Source organism: Tripterygium wilfordii, chromosome 10 (assembly GCF_013401445.1).
Source record: "Tripterygium wilfordii isolate XIE 37 chromosome 10, ASM1340144v1, whole genome shotgun sequence".
Taxonomy (NCBI): domain Eukaryota; kingdom Viridiplantae; phylum Streptophyta; class Magnoliopsida; order Celastrales; family Celastraceae; genus Tripterygium; species Tripterygium wilfordii.
Window position 1 is genome coordinate 8831266 of NC_052241.1, and position 21557 is coordinate 8852822.

The window sequence follows — 21557 nt, forward strand, 5'->3', positions numbered from 1 at the left end:
CAAAACAAATAAGAGTTTAGAAAGCCTTGTATGTTACTTGAAGAAATGGAGGAAAATGGTTTTCCTCCTATGATTATGGGAGAGATTTTCTAGGGGTTGAATCTCATAAGGATCTTGAGATCTTCTAACTGTTCGACGATGTGGTCTTCTCGGTGCTCAAGATATTTTGGTCACCTAGGATACTGAGATTATTTTTGTTGACAGTCCCAAACAGTAACGACGGAGGTGACATCTAGTTTTACCAAGATGCTCCTAGCCCGATCTCCTATCCTTCATATTGTATGACGACGACAGGTATCAATATCTTATTGGAGGGTCATTTTGGTATTATCAACTTATAATGCCTCATAGCAGGGATGGTTGGGGCTGGGATGATAGATGAAGCCCATTCCTTGTTTAGGACCATAAAAGAAAATGGTTGCAGTGCTGACTTAAACTCGCTTAATATAATTCTTAATGGTTTAGCCAAGATAGGTGGTCCAAAGCAAACAATGGAGATGTTGAAGATGAAGCATTGTAATGTTAATATGAAGTCGGATGTAGTTTCTTACAATACCGTTCTTGGCTGTCTTACAAATCCTAGGGCTGTCTTTACGGCGTCAAGGAAGCAGACAAGGGAGAACATAAGCAATGCGCAGAACAGATAATCTATGTAATTATTTCTGCAGGTTACATATCATAAGAGAACAGCTAACCCTAAAGTTCATACACAAGAACAAGTCATATGTAGAAACAAATCAAAAGAGAACCCACAATAACCTCCAAATGAATCTAATTTACTTCCACAGGAAGTAAGAGGGGAAAGGGGTAAAACGTACCACTATTACACAACAACAGTTAGCAGTGAAAATCCTGAATCAATACACATAACATGAAAGGGGTCTAGAATGTATCACCCGCTGCCATTTTCGGGAGTGGCATCACTGTCCATGACATCCCCCTGCTGAAGTTTGGCAATCTCGGCCTGGGCTCTCTCCATAATCTGCCTCTTCTGCATTTCTAACTCCTTATAGAAATCCATTCTCATTTTTTCGAGCTCCAACATCTGATTTCTTTTGCTCTTTTCAATCTTTTCATATATTTTGCTAAATTTTTGTATAGAATCTGCAAGCAATCCGAATGAGGGCCCTGCATCGTTGTCACTTCCAAACCTTCTCTTCTTTGGTGGAAGCCCATCTGAATCATCCTCATGACCATCTGTTGATTCCAAGTTTTCAAGACTATCTGTCATCTCATCCATTGCATTAGCATGGTTTACATGGACATTAGGATTCATGAAAACATTATCCCCAGAGTCCAAGCCACAAGATATGCCACCTTGCTGTGCAGATGATGACATTAACATATCCATTTTCTTGAAATAAACCCATTTACTGTCACCACCCACTTCTGTCAGCCTCAACTTCTCCTTCTTGTACTTTTTCTTCAAGGTATCTAAACGATTCCGACATTGTGTATCTGTTCTTTCAATGTCTGAAACTGCAGATACCTTCCCTGCAACTTCTTGCCACTCTTCAGCTCGAAGACTCTTCCTCCCACGTTGCAGAAATCTATCCCCCCAAGCATCTAACAAAACAAATGTCTCATGCTCATTCCAGTCAGTAAGTGAATTTCGCCCGCCAAATGATGGCTTGGGGGCAGTAGGAGCTGCAACCGGTGGTGCCCGTACCCTTGGAGCAAATTCATAACTTGAAGCCAAACTCTTTAGCTTCCGCTTTTTTGGATGTCTTTCCAAGTCATCCGACTCGTCTGCATTCCAATTATCATTATTGGGCATAACATCCTCATCATCTACATCTTCATCCCAATCTTCACCATCACCACCATCTTCATTATCATCATCACTATCAATATCGTCATTACCATTGTCTATATATTGAACCCCGTTATTTGGATAACGAGCTACTCCTAATTTCTCTTCTTCATTTTCAGCCTCATTGTCTTCATCATCGAAATACTGATTACCGACTGCCTGAGGATACTGCATATTACGTACTGGAAGCTTTGCAGCAGAGGAACCATAATTCGGTGGGTGATTCAAAACATAGGAATTTGGTGGATATTTAGCATCATCCTCATTGTCATCCATGTTTATTCAATTCAAGCTTAGCAACAAACCAACCAAAGATGCTATTGAACCACCAAAATTTCCTTCTCCAAAGAAACAAACACCATATTCAGCAGTACCCCATTTCACCCCTAAAAGATCTTAATCAAGTCCAATAGCAATTTTCTCTTTCTCCATAGAAGAAATTAAAAAAAAAACCCATCAATCTCTCCCAGCACAAGATCCCAACTTTAAAATTCAAACAAATACCAGAAACACCATACATCTTGCACCAAACAAGAATCGAATTTCCCAACCAAAAATCCAGTGTCAAGAACCACGCGACACAATCCTAAAAAATGGAAAGAAATTAAGCAACTAAATCCCGTGATTGATCTCCCTCAATTTTCCGAGAATCCTAACCACAAAACTTCAAAAATCGCTAACACAGCAAGATCAAAATCTAGGAGGACCAAACTCCCAGCTCAAAATTACCAATTATTTTCCTGTCACTGCAGAAGAAAAAAATATAAATACACAAACAACAACGTACTTCCCATCTTCATACGATCCAAATAAACAAAAAAATAAAATAAAACTTAAGCTCACAACAACTTAAAGAAGAAAAACAGGAACCATCGTGCTCACCTGAAAGGAATGAAAGTGAAAAGAAACCCATATAATACAGAGTAAAAGTAAGTTTACACAATAATCGATCTTGAAAAATGGAGGAGATGTAGACGTGGGCCGAGAAGAAAACCCAACATTTAATTCAATGAAGTATGCTGCTAAAGTACGCGCAGTGCGTTCGTCGGCCTTTGAATATTGGATGATATTAATATGCATTCAAACCCCAAAGTTTTGTTTTGGACCTGTGAGTCTGCGACTCGTATGGTACGGAGCTTGTCACTAGAGCAAGGCCCCGTCTTTAATAAAAGTAATTGAGTTAATGTCATTTTCGATCACTGACAAATGATCATGTTACAATTCAACTTGTCAAGTTTTAAATTTTCAATCGCTTCATGTTGACCACTTACATTACGGGTAAAAGGGTATTTTTCATCTCTTAATTATTGATCGGGTTTCATTTTCATCCCTTAACTTTTTTTTATCCATTTTTCATCTCCAATTATGAGAAAGTACCCAGTTTGTCTCTCAAATAAATTCGAAGAAGAAAAAATCCAATGTGGCATCCTATTGTTTGTTAGATCAGATTTCTCCGATATGTCACATAGATGCCACGTAAGCATTTCCCGATTCCAATCTCACTTGAAGGACGAAAATGATATTTTCAATAGTTAAGGGACGAAAATAAGAGAAAAAAGCTTAGGGACGAAAGTGAAACCCACCCCATAATTGAGGGATGAAAATACCCTTTTGCCCTTACATTACCGAGTTGTTACAAACAAACCGGCGAAGCAGTAATATTGGCCAAGGCGGCCAAGCCTTTTCTCTCTACCAACGAAGAGAGAGATTCACCAAGACGGGTTAAAACATTTTTAAAACGGGTTGGGCTGTCCCTTGGGCACTTAGCCACTTAGCGAGCCCGCTTCATGTTTGGAAGTTCGCGGGCCGATCCTCGACCTCTGAAGAGCGGGCCGATTGATTCGGCCTAGGAAACAGGCGTGCCATGCTGTGGATGGACTTACTTCTCGAGTGGATGTCTTTCAGTTTTATTTGAATTTTTTAAAGTTTAGTTAAACCCTAAAAATTGCTTCTTCGTCTTTGTTTGTCTTCGCCTCTCTCGCGTCAAGTCCAGCAGCATCTTCCAGGATCGATCTTCCTGTTTTTATTTGATTGAAAGTATTCTTCTTCCTCATCATCGTTCAAGGCCGAAACAAACCCAGAAGATTTTTTCAAAATTAAGGTTTCTTTCTTTTTTACGATTGCTGTTTTATTATTTATCAGTGATTCAGATTATTATGTCTTCTATCTTCTCAACATGTATCGTGTGATTTCTTAGAAATTGAGGACTATTGAGTCTGAAGATTAAACAAATACGGAGTATTCAATTTCTATTGTTAAACGTATTGCACAATTTATCCTGGTAGTTAAGGCATGGAATTTCTATGTGAGGAGGAGAGGAGAGATTTAAGTTGGTTTGTGTAGTTAGGGAGGTTTGATATGGTGAAGTAAGAAAGGAACAGATAGCCAGTGCATGGAAAATTGCGAGTTGTTGCAAAATTTATACCAAGATTGCTTCTTCTTTTTTTTTTTTGTGAAATTGAAGAATAATTTTAGGAGATTTATGGGATAAAGCCTTTGTAAAATAAAATTATGAAAAGGAAAATTATATATTGCTAATATAAATTTATTGGGGTTAATCCAGTTGTGATTTATTTGAAGGTCCTGAACTTAGTGGTGTTCTCCTCTGAGCAACTAATGACCGCAAGTTAAGACAATAAGATTTTTGTATAACAACTTATTACGGGGCATAAAATTTCCAGGATGAGTGATGTGGCTTTCAAAAATAAAAATTCTCCCTTGTTTTTCTAAACGTAACTTGAAGGTAAATATTATTGAAAATTCAGAGTCTTAAATGTACGATGGAGATTATGTTCTCTTAATCCAATAACCTCTTAATCCATGATACTAATGACGGAAAATCGATCTCAGCTCTTCCCCTTGCCATCTTCTAGATGGTTTGGAAAAAGAGAAACTTGAGGGCCTTTATGGGGAAGATAACACTTTCAATGTGGATGAATAGATGGTTCTATACTTTGTGTACTTGGCTTCGCAATGATTGTTATTATGAGGAAATCTTCTTTATTTGATGTAAGCCACTTATTATCTAGTATCGTTTACTTATGGTTTGTACGGTGCCATCTAATACAATTTTATTTTTCGCAGTGATTGACGTTTCTAGAAGGAGTGTTTCAGTGCTACAGAACAAAGACTCATTCTTTCAATGGCATTGGTTGTCATTTGTGGGCAGCCAAGCAGTGGCAAGTCGACGGCTGCTCTCTGCCTAGCAGAGGCTCTTAAGGAATCAGAATCAAAACAAACCATTAGGATCATTGATGAAGCTACCTTTCATCTCGATCGCAATCAAAGCTATGCCAATATGCCTGCAGAGAAGAATTTGAGAGGTGTGCTTCGGTCTGAAGTAGATAGGTCTTTATCGAAAGAAAATATTATCATTGTAGATTCTTTAAATAGCATCAAAGGTTACAGATATGAGTTGTGGTGTTTGGCTCGGGCTGCTGGGATAAGATATTGTGTGGTATACTGCGATGTGGAAGAAACTCATTGTAGAAAATGGAATGAAGAACGCATGAATAAGGGAGAAGCTTCATATGATGATAAGATATTTGAAGATTTAGCTAGAAGGTTTGAGAGACCAGATAGAAGAAATCGATGGGATTCTCCTTTGTTTGAGTTATGGCCATGTAAAGACGGAATAGAGAAATCTTCTGCTGCCTTGTTGGATGCTGTTTCATACTTGACTAAAAAAGTAGACTCAAAAACACAGGATGTCAGAATTTTACAGCCCACAATTGCTACTCAAAGTGCTCGGTTTTCAGAGGCAAATTCCTTGTATGAGTTGGACAGAGCAACTCAAGAGGTGGTCAGTGCCATCGTGGAAGCACAATCTCTAGCAATGGGAGGTCCTTTAAATGGGATTTCTCTTGGCCAGGGATTACCAACTGTCAATATTTCAAAACCAGTTGTGTTGCCAGAGCTACGCAGACTACGCCGAACTTTCATAAAATTGACAGGACAAACGAGTTTAAGTGGACCTCCCCCTCCTACTGATGCGGAGAGTGCAAAAAGGATGTTTTTGGATTACTTGAACCGGGAATTGGGTGCTTTATGAAAAAAGGAGACAAGGTGATTTTATACATGAGTACATCATGAATTCTTTTTATTGCATTGTAAGCATTGACAGAGAGGGTGTTACTGTTATAACATTCTTGGAGAATGGCTTGCATCTCATTTTGGCTTGGTAGTTTGTGTTTGGTTATCAAAATTTGTACTATTTATCCATATTTAGTAGATATATATAGATTGTTTCTGAGGTCTGCAATACCATTTTCCTACTTTTCTGCTTCTTGGATTGTCTTTCTTTGCAGACCTGAGATTTTTGGTATACCTTCTGTTCTTTTTGCGCATTGTAGTAGATGTCGGCATGTCGCTGCTAGTGGGATTGCTGGATTGGCAAAGAGAGGTAGTGCTTTTATTTATACATTGATTTTTGTATTTGTTCTTTTCAAGTCCTCAATTGACATTATATCTTAGCAGTGATGACTCCATTTTTTGGGTATATGATGGTTTGTGTAATGCTTCCATACAAACTCAATATTAGCGGGATTGATACATGAGAGTATTTATGTATTCATATTGTGTTCTTGGTTTGTTTATCAGAACAACACTGATATGGTGATATGCATTCTATTTCCTGGTTTAATTTATATTTCTAGTTTTATACCTTTGCGTCTGGACTATAATATTCAAGGTTTTTCGCTTTATTTGTAATTGGGGGTCTTGTCAACCGGATTGGTTATTTGTTACCCCTCAGACCCTGCAGCTGTTGCTGGAGCATTGTGTGTTGGGTGTAATCTTAGGTCTGGTTCGATTTCTAACAAGCTACAAGTTTCTGCATAAATTGTGTTGGCACTTCTGAACAAGCGAGCAGAACTGCGTCATCTGTGGAGAAGAGATATATATCAATTGGATGATAGTCATTTTGGTTTCCTCATTTTATCTGATTTACTACAAGATGGCCGGACAAGTTCTGTGTTTCCTACTTGCATCTTCGAGATTTACCCCAAAGCATGGTAGGTACAGAGTCGGGGAAACAACTACAAGTTTCCTAAGAGTTTTCTGAGCAATGCATTTTCTTTTTCCTTTCTCCTGACTTCTATATATTGTTTAGCATTTTGCTTTGGCGTTTAGCTTGTATGAAAGTTAATTCTCTACCTACTTGTAGTATGTCGTAAAATTAATCACTTTGAAAGTATAAATTGACGGAATGGTGCATTTTAATGGGGATTGCAATCCTGGTGCCAAAGTACCCGGAGAAGCCTCTGGCGACGGGGCGTTGGATGAAGCGTACTCCATTATGAGATTTGCGCCGGTTAAGAAGGCTGCCAACTCACCAAAAGTGATGCGGATGTAGCTAAAGGCGGAGAGAAGAGCGCAGAGGCCTGTAATGGCAGAGATCACAATCACGGGAGCTAACAGTAACTAATGAGCTTTTGAAGAAAACTGCCGGAGATCGTCAAGTTATGTCCCTTGAATTGAATACTGCTGTGCTGAGGAACATGCTAACCTGCAGAAGGAATAGGTAGATTGGGTGCGGGCCGATATATCCAGTAGGGGCAAAAAGCGGTGCGACCACAGAGGGAGTCGAACCCTCGACCTTTTGATCCGAAGTCAAACGCGCTAATCCACTGCGCTATGCGGTCACGTTGATGAAAGCCCTAAGCTGATAAAGAAGATACGTATTCTCTAATAATTAATCAATTAAATTCCACCAGAATTAGTCTGTCCGGACTCCTTTCATGTGCTCGCCTATTCTGTACGCACCACCAACAAATTAAAGCGTAAATGAAAGAACCTTGGGTTACAACGCAACGTCCATGATCTATCGCTACAACCCTGAATATTTCTCCGCTGTTATTAGATTTTTCTTTCATCTGTCAATCCTCGCTTGGATCTGAACTTTCCTGCCCAGTCTTACAAACGTCTTGGGGTATCTCTGTCCCTCGCTCTCCGGTTTGATTTGGGAATAAAAACACCAGTTATACAGCTGATTTGTTCGGTTAGTCTTGCCTTCCTGTTTGTTGATTTTAGATCCCTAATAAACAGGGGTTCTCATCAGAAAATCGAGACCATGAAGATTTGGGTTTTGGGTGTTCTGTATTTATAGTGCTTTCTGGAGCGATTGGAGACTGAATTTTGATTGTTATTTCTGAGAAAGAAGTGTACTTGATAGTTGGGTCGCACAGAACTGTTGTGAGTTTGATGAGAATTGGGTTTCCGAAGCACCCATCTATTCTGTGTTCATCTTAAGTATTGTTGATAGTGGGAGTTTGAGATCTTTTGCGAACAGTGCAGACATTGTGGTAGTCATGTTCTATGGTGCAGTGGTTTGGGACCCATGGTTCATTGTCGCCCAAATTGTTTGCCTTCAGTGCCTTTACTATCTTACTCTTGCAGTTTTTTTGACGATTCTTGTTGGGACTCGAGTATCTCGAATGAGCCTTGCCTATTTCTTTGATTTCGCTACTGTCTCTACCTCATCGGTTACTGGTTGGTGTGTCATTTTGTCGTTGCTGGCCAGTGCAGTCGCAGGGTGAGCACTTTTAGTTCCTCTTTTTGTTGTCATTGTGATTATAATTGGTACTTGGTTGTTTTTTTTTTTTTTTTTTTTTTGCTTTTTCATTATTTTGAATCTTTAATTTCTGGAACAACTATGAGTCTAGTTGGTTCACTTGGGCCATTGGTTGCTCGTGCAGCATAAGTCATTTTGAGTTGGGAATGTGCAATAAGAAGCAAGAATAGCATTGTTTCTGCCATATTTTGGGCATATCTTATGGCTTGATAGTTATGATCCTTTTGACTGAGCACTACCTTTACTGTGTAGTATTTGTGCTTATATCTTCCATCGCAGTGTCGACCTCTTCTGGTTGGTACTGTCACGCTTTTGATTTTGACCTGATTGCTTCTGATACACAGTGAGTAGCTCTTGGTGTCAGTTAATTTATGCCCGTTGACTTGTTTTCCTGGTTTGAGATCTTCTTGGCTTAATATTGTCTCCATGTTGCTTCTCCTGGTGCAGTGATCTGTTTTTGTGACCACCCATTAAATATCACCTTCTTTTATTGTGTCCTTGACATCATGGTTTCAATTTCTGTATTAACCTACTTGGTTAAGTAGGCATGATGTAGTTGTTGAATTACCGATGTAGAATTTGTTTAGGATTGAGCAACCAAAACCCCTAACCCCCAAATTAAGCTCAAAATTAAGAACCCTAGGACAAAAACTCACAATTCCCAGGTCTGATTCGTCTGAATCTGGAACCAAAATTCTTGTATTTTTTGAATCAAGCGACAAACAAAAACAACCCTGAATCTCTCAGGTAGGGTTGGATAAACTCACCTTCCCCTCTCAGCCTCTCACCGTGTGTGTCTAAGGAATCTCTCCTATAACAAATTTGTATAAAAAACTCTCATTATTATTTATTCTTGACTTGCATCTATATATATAGACTCCTAGTAATCCTAATTACATAAGAAATTTCCTTCAAATAAAACTAGGATTCCTAAAAGTAAACTAATATGACTCCAATTATAACTAGGACTTGACTTAACAAAATAACCCAACAAAAGACTCTCAAAACAAATAACTATACTAAATTCGAAATTCCAGCACACCTGGAAATTCCGACAACACCCTTACTGTGAAAACTAAAAGAACTTAGTTAAAATAGACCTGATAATACACTAACTTATAAAAAACTATATTAATGGTCCTCCTGCATCAAAGCATGTCTTTATTTATTTATTTTGTGGACTCTTTCATATGGTTGCGCATATATCATTAAAGATGATATGTATGCATTAGATGACTCTTATATCGGTTCTGTCACCCCACTTTTGGGTTTCATTTACTTTCCTTATTTCTTAACGGCGATATCGTTATTTTGGGTGTACTCTGATCATTTGATATTACATTTCCTCTTGTATAGTTTTTAGTTGTCTGACCATTCTTATATTGCTGTCCCCAAAAAAATTAAGAAATAAGCAGGTAAATAGTTACGGGTAATGGGGGTCACTCATACTTGTTTCCATACCTGTTTTTTTCCCTTGTTCTTTTTCTTTAAACGCAGGAAATCTGTGCATTGCACAGGTGAAACCTAGACACTTGAAGCAGCCCCCAAGTATCTGTATATATATTTTTTTTCTGGCTACAGATACTTTAACCAAGGTCCTAGTTGGAAGTGTTTACCCTTGGCCAACCCATCTGCAGCCCTGAGGGCTTCTTGGATATCGTCTTCAATATGCATACTAGCACCCACAAGTTAATTGCTCTCATCTTCGTGAATTTTTCTCATCTTTTTTTGTGGTTTATGCAGTGCTGGATATCAGATTTTCCTAATTGAGAGGGCAAAGAAGTGCTTAGATTTTTCTGTCACCCTCTACATCATACATATCTTTATTTGCATAGTTTATGGAGGCTGGCCTTCAACAATAACATGGTGGGTTGTGAATGGAACTGGAGTTGCAGCGATGGCTTTACTGGGGGAATATCTGTGCATTAGACGTGAACTCCGAGAAATTCCTATCACTCGATACCAGTCAAGTAAGTTTTTTTCCCCCCTTTTCATGTTCTAGTGGTCAACTCAAATGATCTTATTTGTAAGTTCACTTGACCTAATAGTTCTTCCATGAACCTTGTCATGTGTTACGAAATATTGGTTGATTATTTGCTTGCCCTGTTAGGTACTGCTTTTGAGTGTATTTTGAATCATTTTCATGTCTCCACTGCTGGAGAGTGTTTTTTTTTTTCTTTTTTTTCCTGGTTTTCAAAACGTCTTTAAAATAAACCACTGAAACAAAGCCCTTTTCTCTAGACCAACTGCTTGACTTGAGTCTAAATCGAAAAGGTACTGGAACCTCTTTTTCTTTTTTCCCAGTTTCAAAACGTCTTTAAAATAAGCCACTGAAACGAAGCCCTTTTCTCTAGAGCAACTGCTTGAGTTGAGTCTAAATGAAAAAGGTGCTGGAAGCTCAATGTATTTCTGCCATAGCCAAATAATAAATGACAGCAACAAATGGGACCCAGATAGGGGGCTTGTTCTGCACCTGTATGTAGCATTTTTTTGACTTAATGCGATTGTCTTCGAAAATTTGCCAACTTGACTTATCTTTAAATCCCAATGTGGCATGTAATGTGTCCCTGTATGTGTGTGTTGAAAAGATAAATCAAGCAATACATTACATGCAAGGATGAACGGTTTATTGTAGATTTTTCCTTTAATATATTGCCTCTTTCAGGTGTGTGCCTGTTCTTTTTCACTTTGCTTATTTTGTGATTTGGAAAACCTTCCTCTCTCATTCCTCTTTGATGCATTGTGTTTTATGGGAGTTTTTTTTTTTGTTTTAACACCTGTAAAATTTTTAATTGGGCATATAACGCCCAGTTCAAATTAATTAGCTTTTTAGCACCTTGCCGCCATTCTCAACAGCGGCACTGCTTTGTCTTTAGCGGTGCCGCTGTTGAAAACAGCTTCAACAGCGGCTCTAGTTCAGAGTAACGGCAGCCGCTATTGCCAACAGCGACTTCCGTTATTTTTAGTAAAACCGCTGTTGATAACAGTGGCATGGGCAGGAAACAATATGCTGAAAGAATGACTCTCCACTAATCCCAAACGTCCATGGGCAGTGAAACGATGAGATGAAAGAATAAGCAAGAGTTTGACTCTTCAACCACAAAAGGAATAAATAAGTTATGCAAATAATTGACAAGAGTACTAGAGGTATATTTGCTTTTATAACAGAATATCAAGCCTGATTACCACGTGAAACCTTTTAGGAAACTGGGAGACAATACCAACTCTTTTGGGGAATAATGGTTCAGGACACTGTTTCGGCCATCGTTATCGCCGCACTTCTGAAAGTAAGTAGCTATAACAGGAACATGATAAACTAATTGGGGATGAATAGGAACACGGACAGTAAAATTCTCTATGAACTGGAACAATGACCAAATGTGAACCTATAGCAGAGTAGTTTAAAATTATTGTAAATACAATGATGCAACCCCTAAACCCAATAACAAAAAAAAATTATAGTAAAAACTTGTGCCACGTGTTGATGAGCCTCTCATGCAAGGGTTGCATGTAATGATATGGCTAATGGCTTGGCTATGAGACGTGTATGAGTTTTGTTGAAAAAGAGTGGCAACAACTCAACAATTTGCAATGACAGGTTTTATTCTTGTAAAGCATTTTCATGGCTTAACTTTGTGACACATTTTACAATTAACACTTGAAAATGCTTCCCTCGACATCGTTTTATAGTGCAAGCTGCGCTGAGCCTACAAAGACAAGAAGAATAAGAGCAAAAGCAAAGCGAACAAGTACAATGTGCCACTTCTCTGAAGCTCGACTCTCGTGTCTATACAGCAGTGTTCAAAGATTGTATCCGAGACGATGACCCAGTTAGAGGGAAAGTTGTGCATTGTATTGTTATTTTGATCCTAAGGCAGAAACTTTCATTTAGATAGTTGGAGGGTAAAGAGTTGTTCCACCGCTTACATAGAGAAGGGCATAAGATGAACCCTTTTGTTTTTACTGCCATGTTGGATTTGCCTATGGGTATGGAATGGGCGGAGTTGTGTTGGATTCTACAATATTGTTACATCTGTAAGCTTGGTCATGACTCTAATACCTTCGTTGGGACTGCTCTTATTGATGCATATTCTATGCGTTGGTACGTACAGAGTGCTAGAGAGGTTTTTAATGGGATTGCTAAGAAGGACATGGTTTGGTGGACCGGGATGTTGACTTGCTGCAGAAAACGATTGTTTTGATGCCGCTGTTGGTAATAATGGTATTGAATCACCCATGCGATGCCGCTGGTATCAACAGCGGTTTTATTAAAAACAAAGGAAACCACTATTGGCAACAACGGTTGCTGTTACTGTGAACTAGAGCCGCTATTCTCAACAGCGGCACCGCTAAAGACAAAGCAGTGCCGCTGTTGAGAACAGCGGCAAGGTGCTAAAAAACTAATTAATTTGAATTGGGCATTATATGCCTAATTAAAAAATTTACGGGTGTCAAAACAAAATAAAAAAGAAACTCGTTTTATGGAGACTGCCAGTTCACTCAAGAAACTTTCTTAAAAATTTTTGGAAGTAGAATTACTCGAGAGTAAATTAATTATCAACACTCCATTGGTTGTGGCAGCATCAAATGTTTTGTGATAATAATAATATTCCTTGAGATTCATTGGACCTCCAAAGTTAGTTTTAGAGTACTTCAAAATAGGATAGATAGTAGTGCAGTTTCTTCCAAAGTTTATGGGTTCTATGTACATTATGTGCCTGTTCATTGAGTTATTTTTTGGAAATTTGCTGCCTTTTGGGAAATTGATTGCCCGATCTCATACGAGACTGGTTATTTCTGTTGTATTTTGATTCTTCCTGAGACACATTTGATTATTTCTATTGTATTTAGTTTGAGACACATCCTTTGAAACGGTAGTGAGTTTTTGCGATAACTGTACATTTGTTATCATATAACTGATTCATTGTTACGGTGGCATTCTTTTTGGTTCAGAAATGAATTGTATGTGCTACAGCATTTTTATTTTCAATTTTCCTACCCTCAACTCCAAAAAAGGTCATGTATCTTTTTATCTTTGTTTGATATGCTATAGTTGCAGACGAGGTAATTAAGACTATATCTGTACAGATGTTTGACGGACGGGGTGAAGGCAGGTGAGAAGATTATAGTTGGACCAAGGTCATGAGATGCAATACAACTTCCGGTAAGAAATTCATTTTAGTTGGATTCTTTGCTTGAGCCAATGGCAGCAATAGAGAGCAACATAGAAATTGTGGTAGATGTAGCACATAGAGTAGGTATGCCATACAGCAAGAATTTTTATATGTACAATAATAGGCAATTGAGGAAGATACTGCTTTCTGGTTATGTCATTTCCTTTGTTGATTAGGCCCTTATTCTTTCATTTGATGAATTCACTTGAGTTTCGTAATTGATTTATGGAATGGAAAATTTTTCTTTCCTCTGTGTTGAGATCTTTTTTTTTTCTTGTAGAGGTTAGCTAACCATGTTTTGAGTCAGCATTGCTGGAAACTGAAAGCAATTCAACTCCATATTTGATTATATGATTGCTGCTACCCCTCTTCCTTCCCTAAGTTCCCTTCATCAGTTAGTTATTTTGTTGAAGGCGTATAAACTGCAGATATGCTTTGTATGACCTTCTAATTATCTTATGTAATGTATAACACTGGTTAAACTAAACGTTTGGTGGGGTATCAGTCATGTAGATTGCTTTAGGAAAGAATTAAGATAGGAAAAGTTAGAAGTTTGATGTGGTGATCTTAAACACTCTGTCCACAACTCTCTCCCGCACACCTTCTTTTTGCGAGTTTGACATTTTTAGAGGGAATCATGAATCTGAATAATTATGATAATAAACTGGACATTATGATTTGAGCACCGAAATGGAAGTTGGGCCGATAAATCAACCTTGATGAACTATAGCTTGTAGTTCTTCCATATTCCATGAAAAGCAGCCTTGTGGACAACCCGAATGATAGCTTTCATGGCTGTGCTGTTTAGGGTAATATTAAAACACGCTCCATCTCTACTTCTCTTCTCTTTTTTCTTTCACTTTGTTTATGTAATATAGATGTATCTAGTACCTGGTTTACTGGAGCATAAGATAAAACAATCTGTGAATTGCACTCTTGAGTTCTAAATTGGAGAACTTATGCATAGTACTCCCTTCAGGAAAAAGAAAGGTGTAGGGAAAAGGTGGCAGTCATTATCATTCGATGATATTGTAGTGTGATTTGTTTACTGTAGGCAGTGGATCACCCACTATGGGAAAGCTATTACTGCACTATTGATTTGATTCGATCTATTGCATTGCAAGACATTCTTCCTCTTTAAATATTTGTGATTCTACATGTTTCCTTGAAGTTTTCTGGTGGATGGAAAATGGTCAACGCCCACAATGTCTCTCCAAGGACTGCCGGGAGCCATCACATTTGTGGGCACAGAAGAAATAAAAATATTTTCTAAATAAAACCGTAACTTTAACCTACAAAATGTTCTGCTTCTTATCTTTGATATCTGAAAGCCATGTCAAGGCTGAGCCTTCCAGGTCGTTGTGATGTCTGTAATTGCTTCTCCAACTGTGATATAGAGACTATTGGACTCGAACGATTCGAGGACTTTTGACTTGTGTAGCTTCTCCATCACATTTCCAGTTGGGTTTGCTAACACAATCTGCATCAATAGGTGCATATCACCTAGATTAGCAATGGTAATCTTAGTGCAAGTAGTTGGGTTCATGGGTTGTGATAATTCCTCACCTGAAGTGATCTCTTGTCCAGCATCTTTTGGAGTTCACATACCATTTCAATGCCACTGGTGTCAATGGCAGTCACAGCTGAATGAAAAAGTGAGACTGTGAGCACAAATTGGCCAAGGATTCATTCTACTTGAGAGTACTTGCTTGAGCACATACCAGTCATGTCCAGAATTACATAATTCAGTGTGTTCTCATTGTTGGCCTTTACGCGCTCTTCCTCTTCCCGAACCCATCTTAATATCCTGCAGAAGACAATTCCCACCATAAGAACAGAAACAGAGAGGCCCATCTTTGAGATTTGTGTATAAAGAGTTGCAAATATTGAACTAACCTTTCTTGTAAGTAAGTGCAGTTGGCAAAATACATGGGAGATTCAATGGCAAGTATGAGAAATGAAGGAATCCTTAGAGTTTCTTTGTATCTGTTGAGACTTTGGTACAATTGAGTTCCGGGAATGTTACCCAAAACCACTGTGTTTGGCCTGGTTACATGCAGCAGAATCTTGAACACTGAAACTCCAACCTGAGATTTCATTCAAATTGTTAGGCAGGCTAGAACATTAGAAATAGAGTGCCATAGGAGGAAGGAATTGTGAAAACAGGAAAAGCTTACAGCAATGCCAAGCCCCAATGGGACTGAAATGAAGAGAACCCCAAAGAAGGAGCATAAGCAGGCAAGGAAGTCGAGTTTATCGACTTTCCATAGCCGAAACGCAGCCTGGTAATCGATCAGTCCGATTACCGCTGTTATGATAATGGAGGCTAAGATCACATTGGGAGTGTAATGGAAGAGTGGCATGAGAAACAACAGAGTCACAAGCACTGTTGCAGCCATTATTATGTTTGAAACTGCGGTTTGTGCACCTGCATTGTAGTTTATAGCAGATCTGGAAAATGATCCTGAAGAAAAAGAAAACAGAGGAAACCCTACTCAGAATTTTGTTTGTTAGCTTCACTAGTGCTGCCTAAGAACAATAGTTCATAAGAGGCTCATCATCACCTGTTGTAACAAAGCATGAAGTGCAAGATCCTGCCATGTTCATGAATCCAATAGCCATCATTTCTTTGTTACCATCAACTTGATAGTTCTGAAGAGCAGCAAATGTTCTTCCTACTGCAATTCCTTCCTGTAAAATCCGAAATCGGGCAAAATATTCAGATGAGGAAATGGTAGAGGCATAACACGGTGAACATATTTTTATGTACGAGAAAACAGTTTTGTCTCAAATATCCCAATGCTGAGATGGACACACACGATGTCATATAGATCATTTGGGACTCACGATTTCACATGGATCATGTGCGTCCATCTCAACATTTGGTATAGTTAAGACAAAAACACTAGAATTCTTAGCATTTTCAGTAAAAAAAGACGAGTTTTTTTATGAGCGAAAAAGAGGATTTCCGGTGAGCACTTACAGTGAGAGAGAGGATTCCGGTTACCAAGCCTGTTTTGATAGCAAGTCCCAGATACTGGCCATTAAAGTAGAGCATATTTGAGGAGGGTGGATTTAGACCCTTTGGCAAGTTACCAATCTGTTCATACAAAGAAAAAGACTCTTATCAGACCATCTCTTTAGATATTAACAGTATCATAATCGGATTACCGGATAATAATTGGTGCTTACAACTGAGATTCCATGAGCCTTTGATTTGAGGCAGAAGACTAAAATGGTTGAGATGATAACTGAGGTCAGTGGGGCTGCTGCTGATACCCAAAAAAGCTTTGGTTTCCTCATGCTCTGTATACCATTTTTGTAGAAATGTAAATATGAAAACTACATAGCAAGTGATTTGAGAATTTATGACTCATTTAGTTCGCAGATTTATGACTCATTTGGTTCGCGGATTTGGAGATGAGAATGGAAAGAAGATGTCAAGAAAGTTATTTTCCTTGCATCCTCATTCTTTGCTAATGTTTGGATAACATTCTTATACTGCCTAGCTGACATATTTGGTTAGAGTAAAAAATTATAATTATTTCACATGTGTGATATATTTAAATAAAAAAATAACACTTCAATTTGAATATCTAATTAAAAAGGGTAAAAATAAAAAAATTTATTTTTTTATGTGATCAAATTGAATCAATGAGAAATAAATAATATAAAAAATAACATATTAAAATACATAATTGTGGGATATTGTCAAAATTATGCGTTTTTCAAAATGATATTATAGTATTTAATTAAAAATAAGTGAGGATTCCAAGTATTCTCCTTTTTGGAAGGAAATGAGACTTCCTACCTTAAAGAGGAATCCAGCTTTCCTTGGAATCTTAGATTTCAAGTATTCCATCAACCAAACATAGGAAATTTTGGCAAAATGAAAACTATTATTCCTAAAAAGTTAGATTCATCCGCGAACCAAACGACACCTTAACCATAATGTTAAAACAACTGGCAGAGAGTGGAAAGACTTACAATATTCCTTGTTATTAATAGAAAAACAAGAAAACTGAGACCCATCACAATTGTTTGCCAGGACCACTGCATTATATAAAACTAGTCTGTCAATGTTACAATTGACCCAATTATGTGAACAAAATTGATAATGAGTGAACCCACTTACTTCATTTTTATGCTTGAAAACAGAGGACATGACAGGAATAAGCTGCATCCGGGTAGTGAAGTGTACAATGCCAAGCAAACCTTTCAATTGCTGCAATGACACTATAATAGCAGCACCAGCCATGAACCCAACAAGGGTTGCCTTTGACAGAAAATCAATCACAAACCCTAACCTGTAATCGTTGAATCAAAATCAATTGAAATTCAAAAACAAAGAGGACTTATGAATTATTTTTTTTGTTAACCGAGAATTCATCAACCCAACATGCCCACCGGACAGTTAGGCCGAAACTCGTGCGAAAAATAATACTGAAACTGTTGGGCGGTGGGAGTTGAACTTATCAACTTTACCATCCCAACCAAAACTTCTTTGTTCTATGAACTTGATGTGGAAGGGTCAATCACCTGAGTAGACCCAAAGATGCTTGAAATAGGCCAGCAAAAAAGGTAGCTGTGAAGGCCAATTTGAGATAGAGAATTGGGTCTTGAGTAAAAGACACTGTCTCACTTAGCATGGAACCCATCACCAAAGATGCTATTGAGACTGGACCAACAGCTAAATGTCTAGAACTACCCAGGTTAGAGTATATTAGTGGAGGCACAAAGCTTGAATCTGCAGAAAACCCAATTTAGTTAAATTTACATTCACATCATAATTTGAATTTATTTGCAAAGAAATTCATATATGGATTACTCACATAGACCAATGATGGGTGGCAAATTAGCCAGTTTAGCATAACTAATTCCCTGCAATACCCAAAAGAAAGAAAGAGATAAGATCACACAATACAAATCAAGGAAAACCCATTTATGGTGTTCATTAATTGTCTGGATATGATTTCCACCCAAAAAAAAAAAGAAGAAGAAGGTTATATTTCATATATGAATGTTAAAAAATCATCAAATATTTTACTCATGGAAGGAGAAAATAAAACAAAATTCATGTTCAGAGCCAAGACAGAACAGATTCAGATGAATAAAAGACTGTTTATAAGCCATTTTTTGCACTTATACACTGACAAACTCCACTCTAATAATACAAAATAAATGGAATAACAACCAACTCAGACTAAGAGTATGTTTGGATTGAGAGATTTAGGAAGAATGGAAGAGAAAGGAGGGGAATGAAGAATATTTTTCCCTCTCCCATGTTTGGATAGATAAAAAAAAAAATTGTTTAATTTACTAATTTATCCTTATTTTTATGTTAAAATATTATGTACAAAGGTAAAATAGGTATTTAATTTATAAATGATTTAATTAGTAATCACTTCCAAATGACTTCATTTTGGAGAGGAAGAATTTTGATAAAAAATTAGTGAAATCTTTCCTCCAATTATCTGCTCTTAATTTTTTATAAACTATCCAAACAAGATAATTATAAGGAAACTATTTTTCCTTCAAATCCCTAAATCCAAACACACTCTAAGATCCTATGTTTTTCATTGAAACTCAAAAAAAAATTTCAAACACACACACAAATCATAGAAATGTGTATATATATATATTCATGGTTTTGTTCTTTATATATGTATATGTACCTGTGGAATTGCAAGGCTAGCAATGGTGAGACCAGATATGACATCAGACCTCAGAAGGCTCAAGTTATACTCAGGCCCCCATTGAAAAATGGGGAAGAAGAATTGGAGGCCAAGGAGGAGTTTCTTACACCATGTTTGGTTCTTGAATCTGTAGAGTGGATCATCAGGGAAGAAGACCTCGGTGAGCTTGTGCTTCAGTTTTTGGAGAGTGGTTTGTTTTGGTGGAAGACAAACACTGTGTATCTCCATCTCCATTGATGTAGTTGTAGTAGTAGTAGTATTAGAGACCCTTATTGTGGTTTCATGGGAGGAGAAATGCTCTACTCTGTTAGAGTTATTGACACACATTTTATTTGAATTGGAAAGGCAAGAATTGACTGTGGGAAAAAACCTATATTGGGTTTTCCATTTATAGAGAGGGAGAGGGGATACAGAGAAAGGAGGGGGGCTATGTATGTGTGATGTGTCACGTGGGAGTTACTTGGCAGTTGATGGTATTTGCCTATGAGGGGTAGTTTAGTCATTTTCTACTCTTTTCTTTTTTATTTTTTTAAGATATTCAAAATTCCTCATAAAAAAAAGGAATAAAAAGCAGTGTTGTGGTGGGTCCCGTGGTATCATATACCATAAAAAAACATTTTTAAACATATTTACAGGAGGGGAATGGGGATTAGGAATCTCTGTAATATTGCAGGGGCAATGCCTGTCTGGTTCTGATTGAATTCTTTGCAATTTGGCAAGCTGGTGTATTTGCTTACAGTAGGTAGGTATATCACACATGTTCCATTTTGCCGGCTCTTTAATTCTTGATTGGAATGAGATTTTAGGGTTTATTATAAGAGTGATGTTACATACTCACAATTTATGACCTTTATTTTATCTCCAATTCGTGTGACATGAAGGATAGTCATTAATTATAAACACAGATGTAGGGTTCCTTTAACATCCAACACTTCACATGAATTTAGGGATAAATTTAGGGATATCGAGCATTTTTCTTTACCTATAAACATATATATAGATTATATATAAAAACTTCCTAAATATATTATGTGAAAAATTGGTACAATGCATCGGATTAATGTGTATATATATAGTCAAACATTTACTTGTTACTTGTTACTTATTAATACAATGGTGTAGATTTGTTGGATTGATTTTTGGTGTAATAGAGGTGGAGTCCAACATTAATTTTTGTTTAATTGTGAGTGTGGTAGTTGAGTAGGCCTTGTATGAAGCCAACAAGGGGGCAAGCCGAAGACCATTCCCCCTTGCTTGGTCCATTAAAAAAGGGCCAACAAACTTGTATTATTGTAGTCAAAATAAAAATCATGGCCCAATAAAGCCAATAGATTTCTATCATTGCAATTGCTCTAAGGTCATTTGTTTTAATCCATCAGATTTGATCAATAGCTGAGAATATGGTCTAAACTCTAAAAAAAAAATTTTAAAGAGAAGTAAAAGATTTATTAAATTTTTTTTAGTAATCAAGAACGACATCATACAAGCAAACTCTTTGAACATTCGATATGAGTCTAAACTCTAGCCGTCAGGCCCATGTGCACATAAGTTTTTTTTTACCAAATCACAGGATAAATTGGGACATAACCCAGTGCCTGGTCACAAGTTATCATAAAATGTTATTGCGCCCTAAACTATAAACCCTAAGATTTAAACCATAAACCCTAGATTTAGTCATTGATCAGATCCAACGACTTTAAACAAATCCGTAAAATCTAAAAATTAAAGACGTGCTCAATGGAGAATTTCTGTTCCATGGAATATTGCTCAAGAGTCAAAAAGTTTCTGCCTGTGATTTGGCACTTAACGCATTACATGCATCAACCCCATAATATTTCCTCGCAACAGAATATTTTCCATCTTTATTGATTGGAAGAATTGATTGATTAGCTAGATTCTTATTTCTTTAGTTCTTTTTTGAACAAAATAAAGTTACAAAAATAAATGGAGAGACAAAAAACAGACATAAAAATGGCATCATACGCGGCGATAGGTAGACGTGCCCTTTGACTGCAAGGGAATAAATGGAATCGCAAAGACAGTGATATTTACGAACGAGATTCAACCACGATGTCAAGAGTTTCTTTTCCTCCATTTCCAAAGAGGAGAATATATATATATATATATATATATATATATATAAAATAAATTCAAACTCAAATACAGTGTGTATATATATATATATATATATACTGTATTTGAGTTTGAATTTATTTGCGTAAGTGTGGTTGATCATGGGATAGATACAACAAATGTGGAGTAAACATGCTCTTGTTGGTGAAGAATATGTGCCATATATAACC

At 37.3% G+C, this 21557-nt stretch overlaps 4 protein-coding genes and 1 non-coding gene across 9 annotated transcripts; 2 read left to right on the forward strand and 3 right to left on the reverse strand.

The window, feature by feature from the left end:
* Positions 1-631: 631 nt before the first annotated feature.
* LOC120007951 (trihelix transcription factor ASIL1-like) lies at positions 632-2848 on the reverse strand. Its single transcript, XM_038858443.1, has 2 exons — positions 2696-2848; positions 632-2559 (listed from the first exon to the last, which is right to left on the reverse strand). Exon 2 carries the CDS (start codon positions 2087-2089, stop codon positions 893-895), a length of 1197 nt encoding a protein of 398 aa, XP_038714371.1. The 5' UTR covers positions 2090-2559; positions 2696-2848; the 3' UTR covers positions 632-892.
* Positions 2849-3731: 883 nt separating this feature from the next.
* Positions 3732-7559, forward strand: LOC120007643 (protein KTI12 homolog). Of its 4 annotated transcripts, XR_005470209.1 has the most exons (4): positions 3732-3914; positions 4898-5878; positions 6121-6215; positions 6567-7559. XR_005470209.1 is itself a non-coding variant. In XM_038858016.1 (3 exons), the coding sequence occupies exon 2, from the start codon at positions 4956-4958 to the stop codon at positions 5862-5864; it is 909 nt and encodes a 302-aa protein (XP_038713944.1). In that variant the 5' UTR covers positions 3732-3914; positions 4898-4955; the 3' UTR covers positions 5865-5878; positions 6528-7559. The 4 variants fall into 4 exon arrangements, 3 of the variants coding, with proteins under 3 accessions (XP_038713944.1, XP_038713943.1, XP_038713946.1); XM_038858016.1 differs by lacking the exon at positions 6121-6215 and having other exon boundaries at positions 6528-7559; XM_038858015.1 differs by lacking the exons at positions 6121-6215; positions 6567-7559 and having other exon boundaries at positions 4898-6097.
* On the reverse strand, positions 7382-7455 carry TRNAR-UCG. The gene has a single exon. It is a non-coding gene; the product is annotated as a tRNA-Arg (tRNA).
* Positions 7560-7561: 2 nt separating the features above from the next.
* Positions 7562-13811, forward strand: LOC120007644 (protein SYS1 homolog). Its single transcript, XM_038858019.1, has 3 exons — positions 7562-8345; positions 10128-10354; positions 13473-13811. The coding sequence occupies exons 1-3, from the start codon at positions 8122-8124 to the stop codon at positions 13478-13480; spliced, it is 459 nt and encodes a 152-aa protein (XP_038713947.1). The 5' UTR covers positions 7562-8121; the 3' UTR covers positions 13481-13811.
* An 834-nt stretch (positions 13812-14645) lies between these two features.
* On the reverse strand, positions 14646-19592 carry LOC120007641 (probable sulfate transporter 3.4). 2 transcript variants are annotated; one of them, XM_038858011.1, is made up of 13 exons: positions 19234-19592; positions 18391-18439; positions 18098-18305; positions 17694-17865; positions 17546-17611; positions 16751-16864; positions 16566-16658; positions 16123-16249; positions 15736-16022; positions 15455-15645; positions 15280-15365; positions 15125-15201; positions 14646-15038 (listed from the first exon to the last, which is right to left on the reverse strand). In XM_038858011.1, exons 1-13 carry the CDS (start codon positions 19579-19581, stop codon positions 14895-14897), a joined length of 1962 nt encoding a protein of 653 aa, XP_038713939.1. In that variant the 5' UTR covers positions 19582-19592; the 3' UTR covers positions 14646-14894. The 2 variants fall into 2 exon arrangements, with proteins under 2 accessions (XP_038713939.1, XP_038713938.1); XM_038858010.1 differs by having other exon boundaries at positions 16542-16658.
* Positions 19593-21557: the final 1965 nt, after the last annotated feature.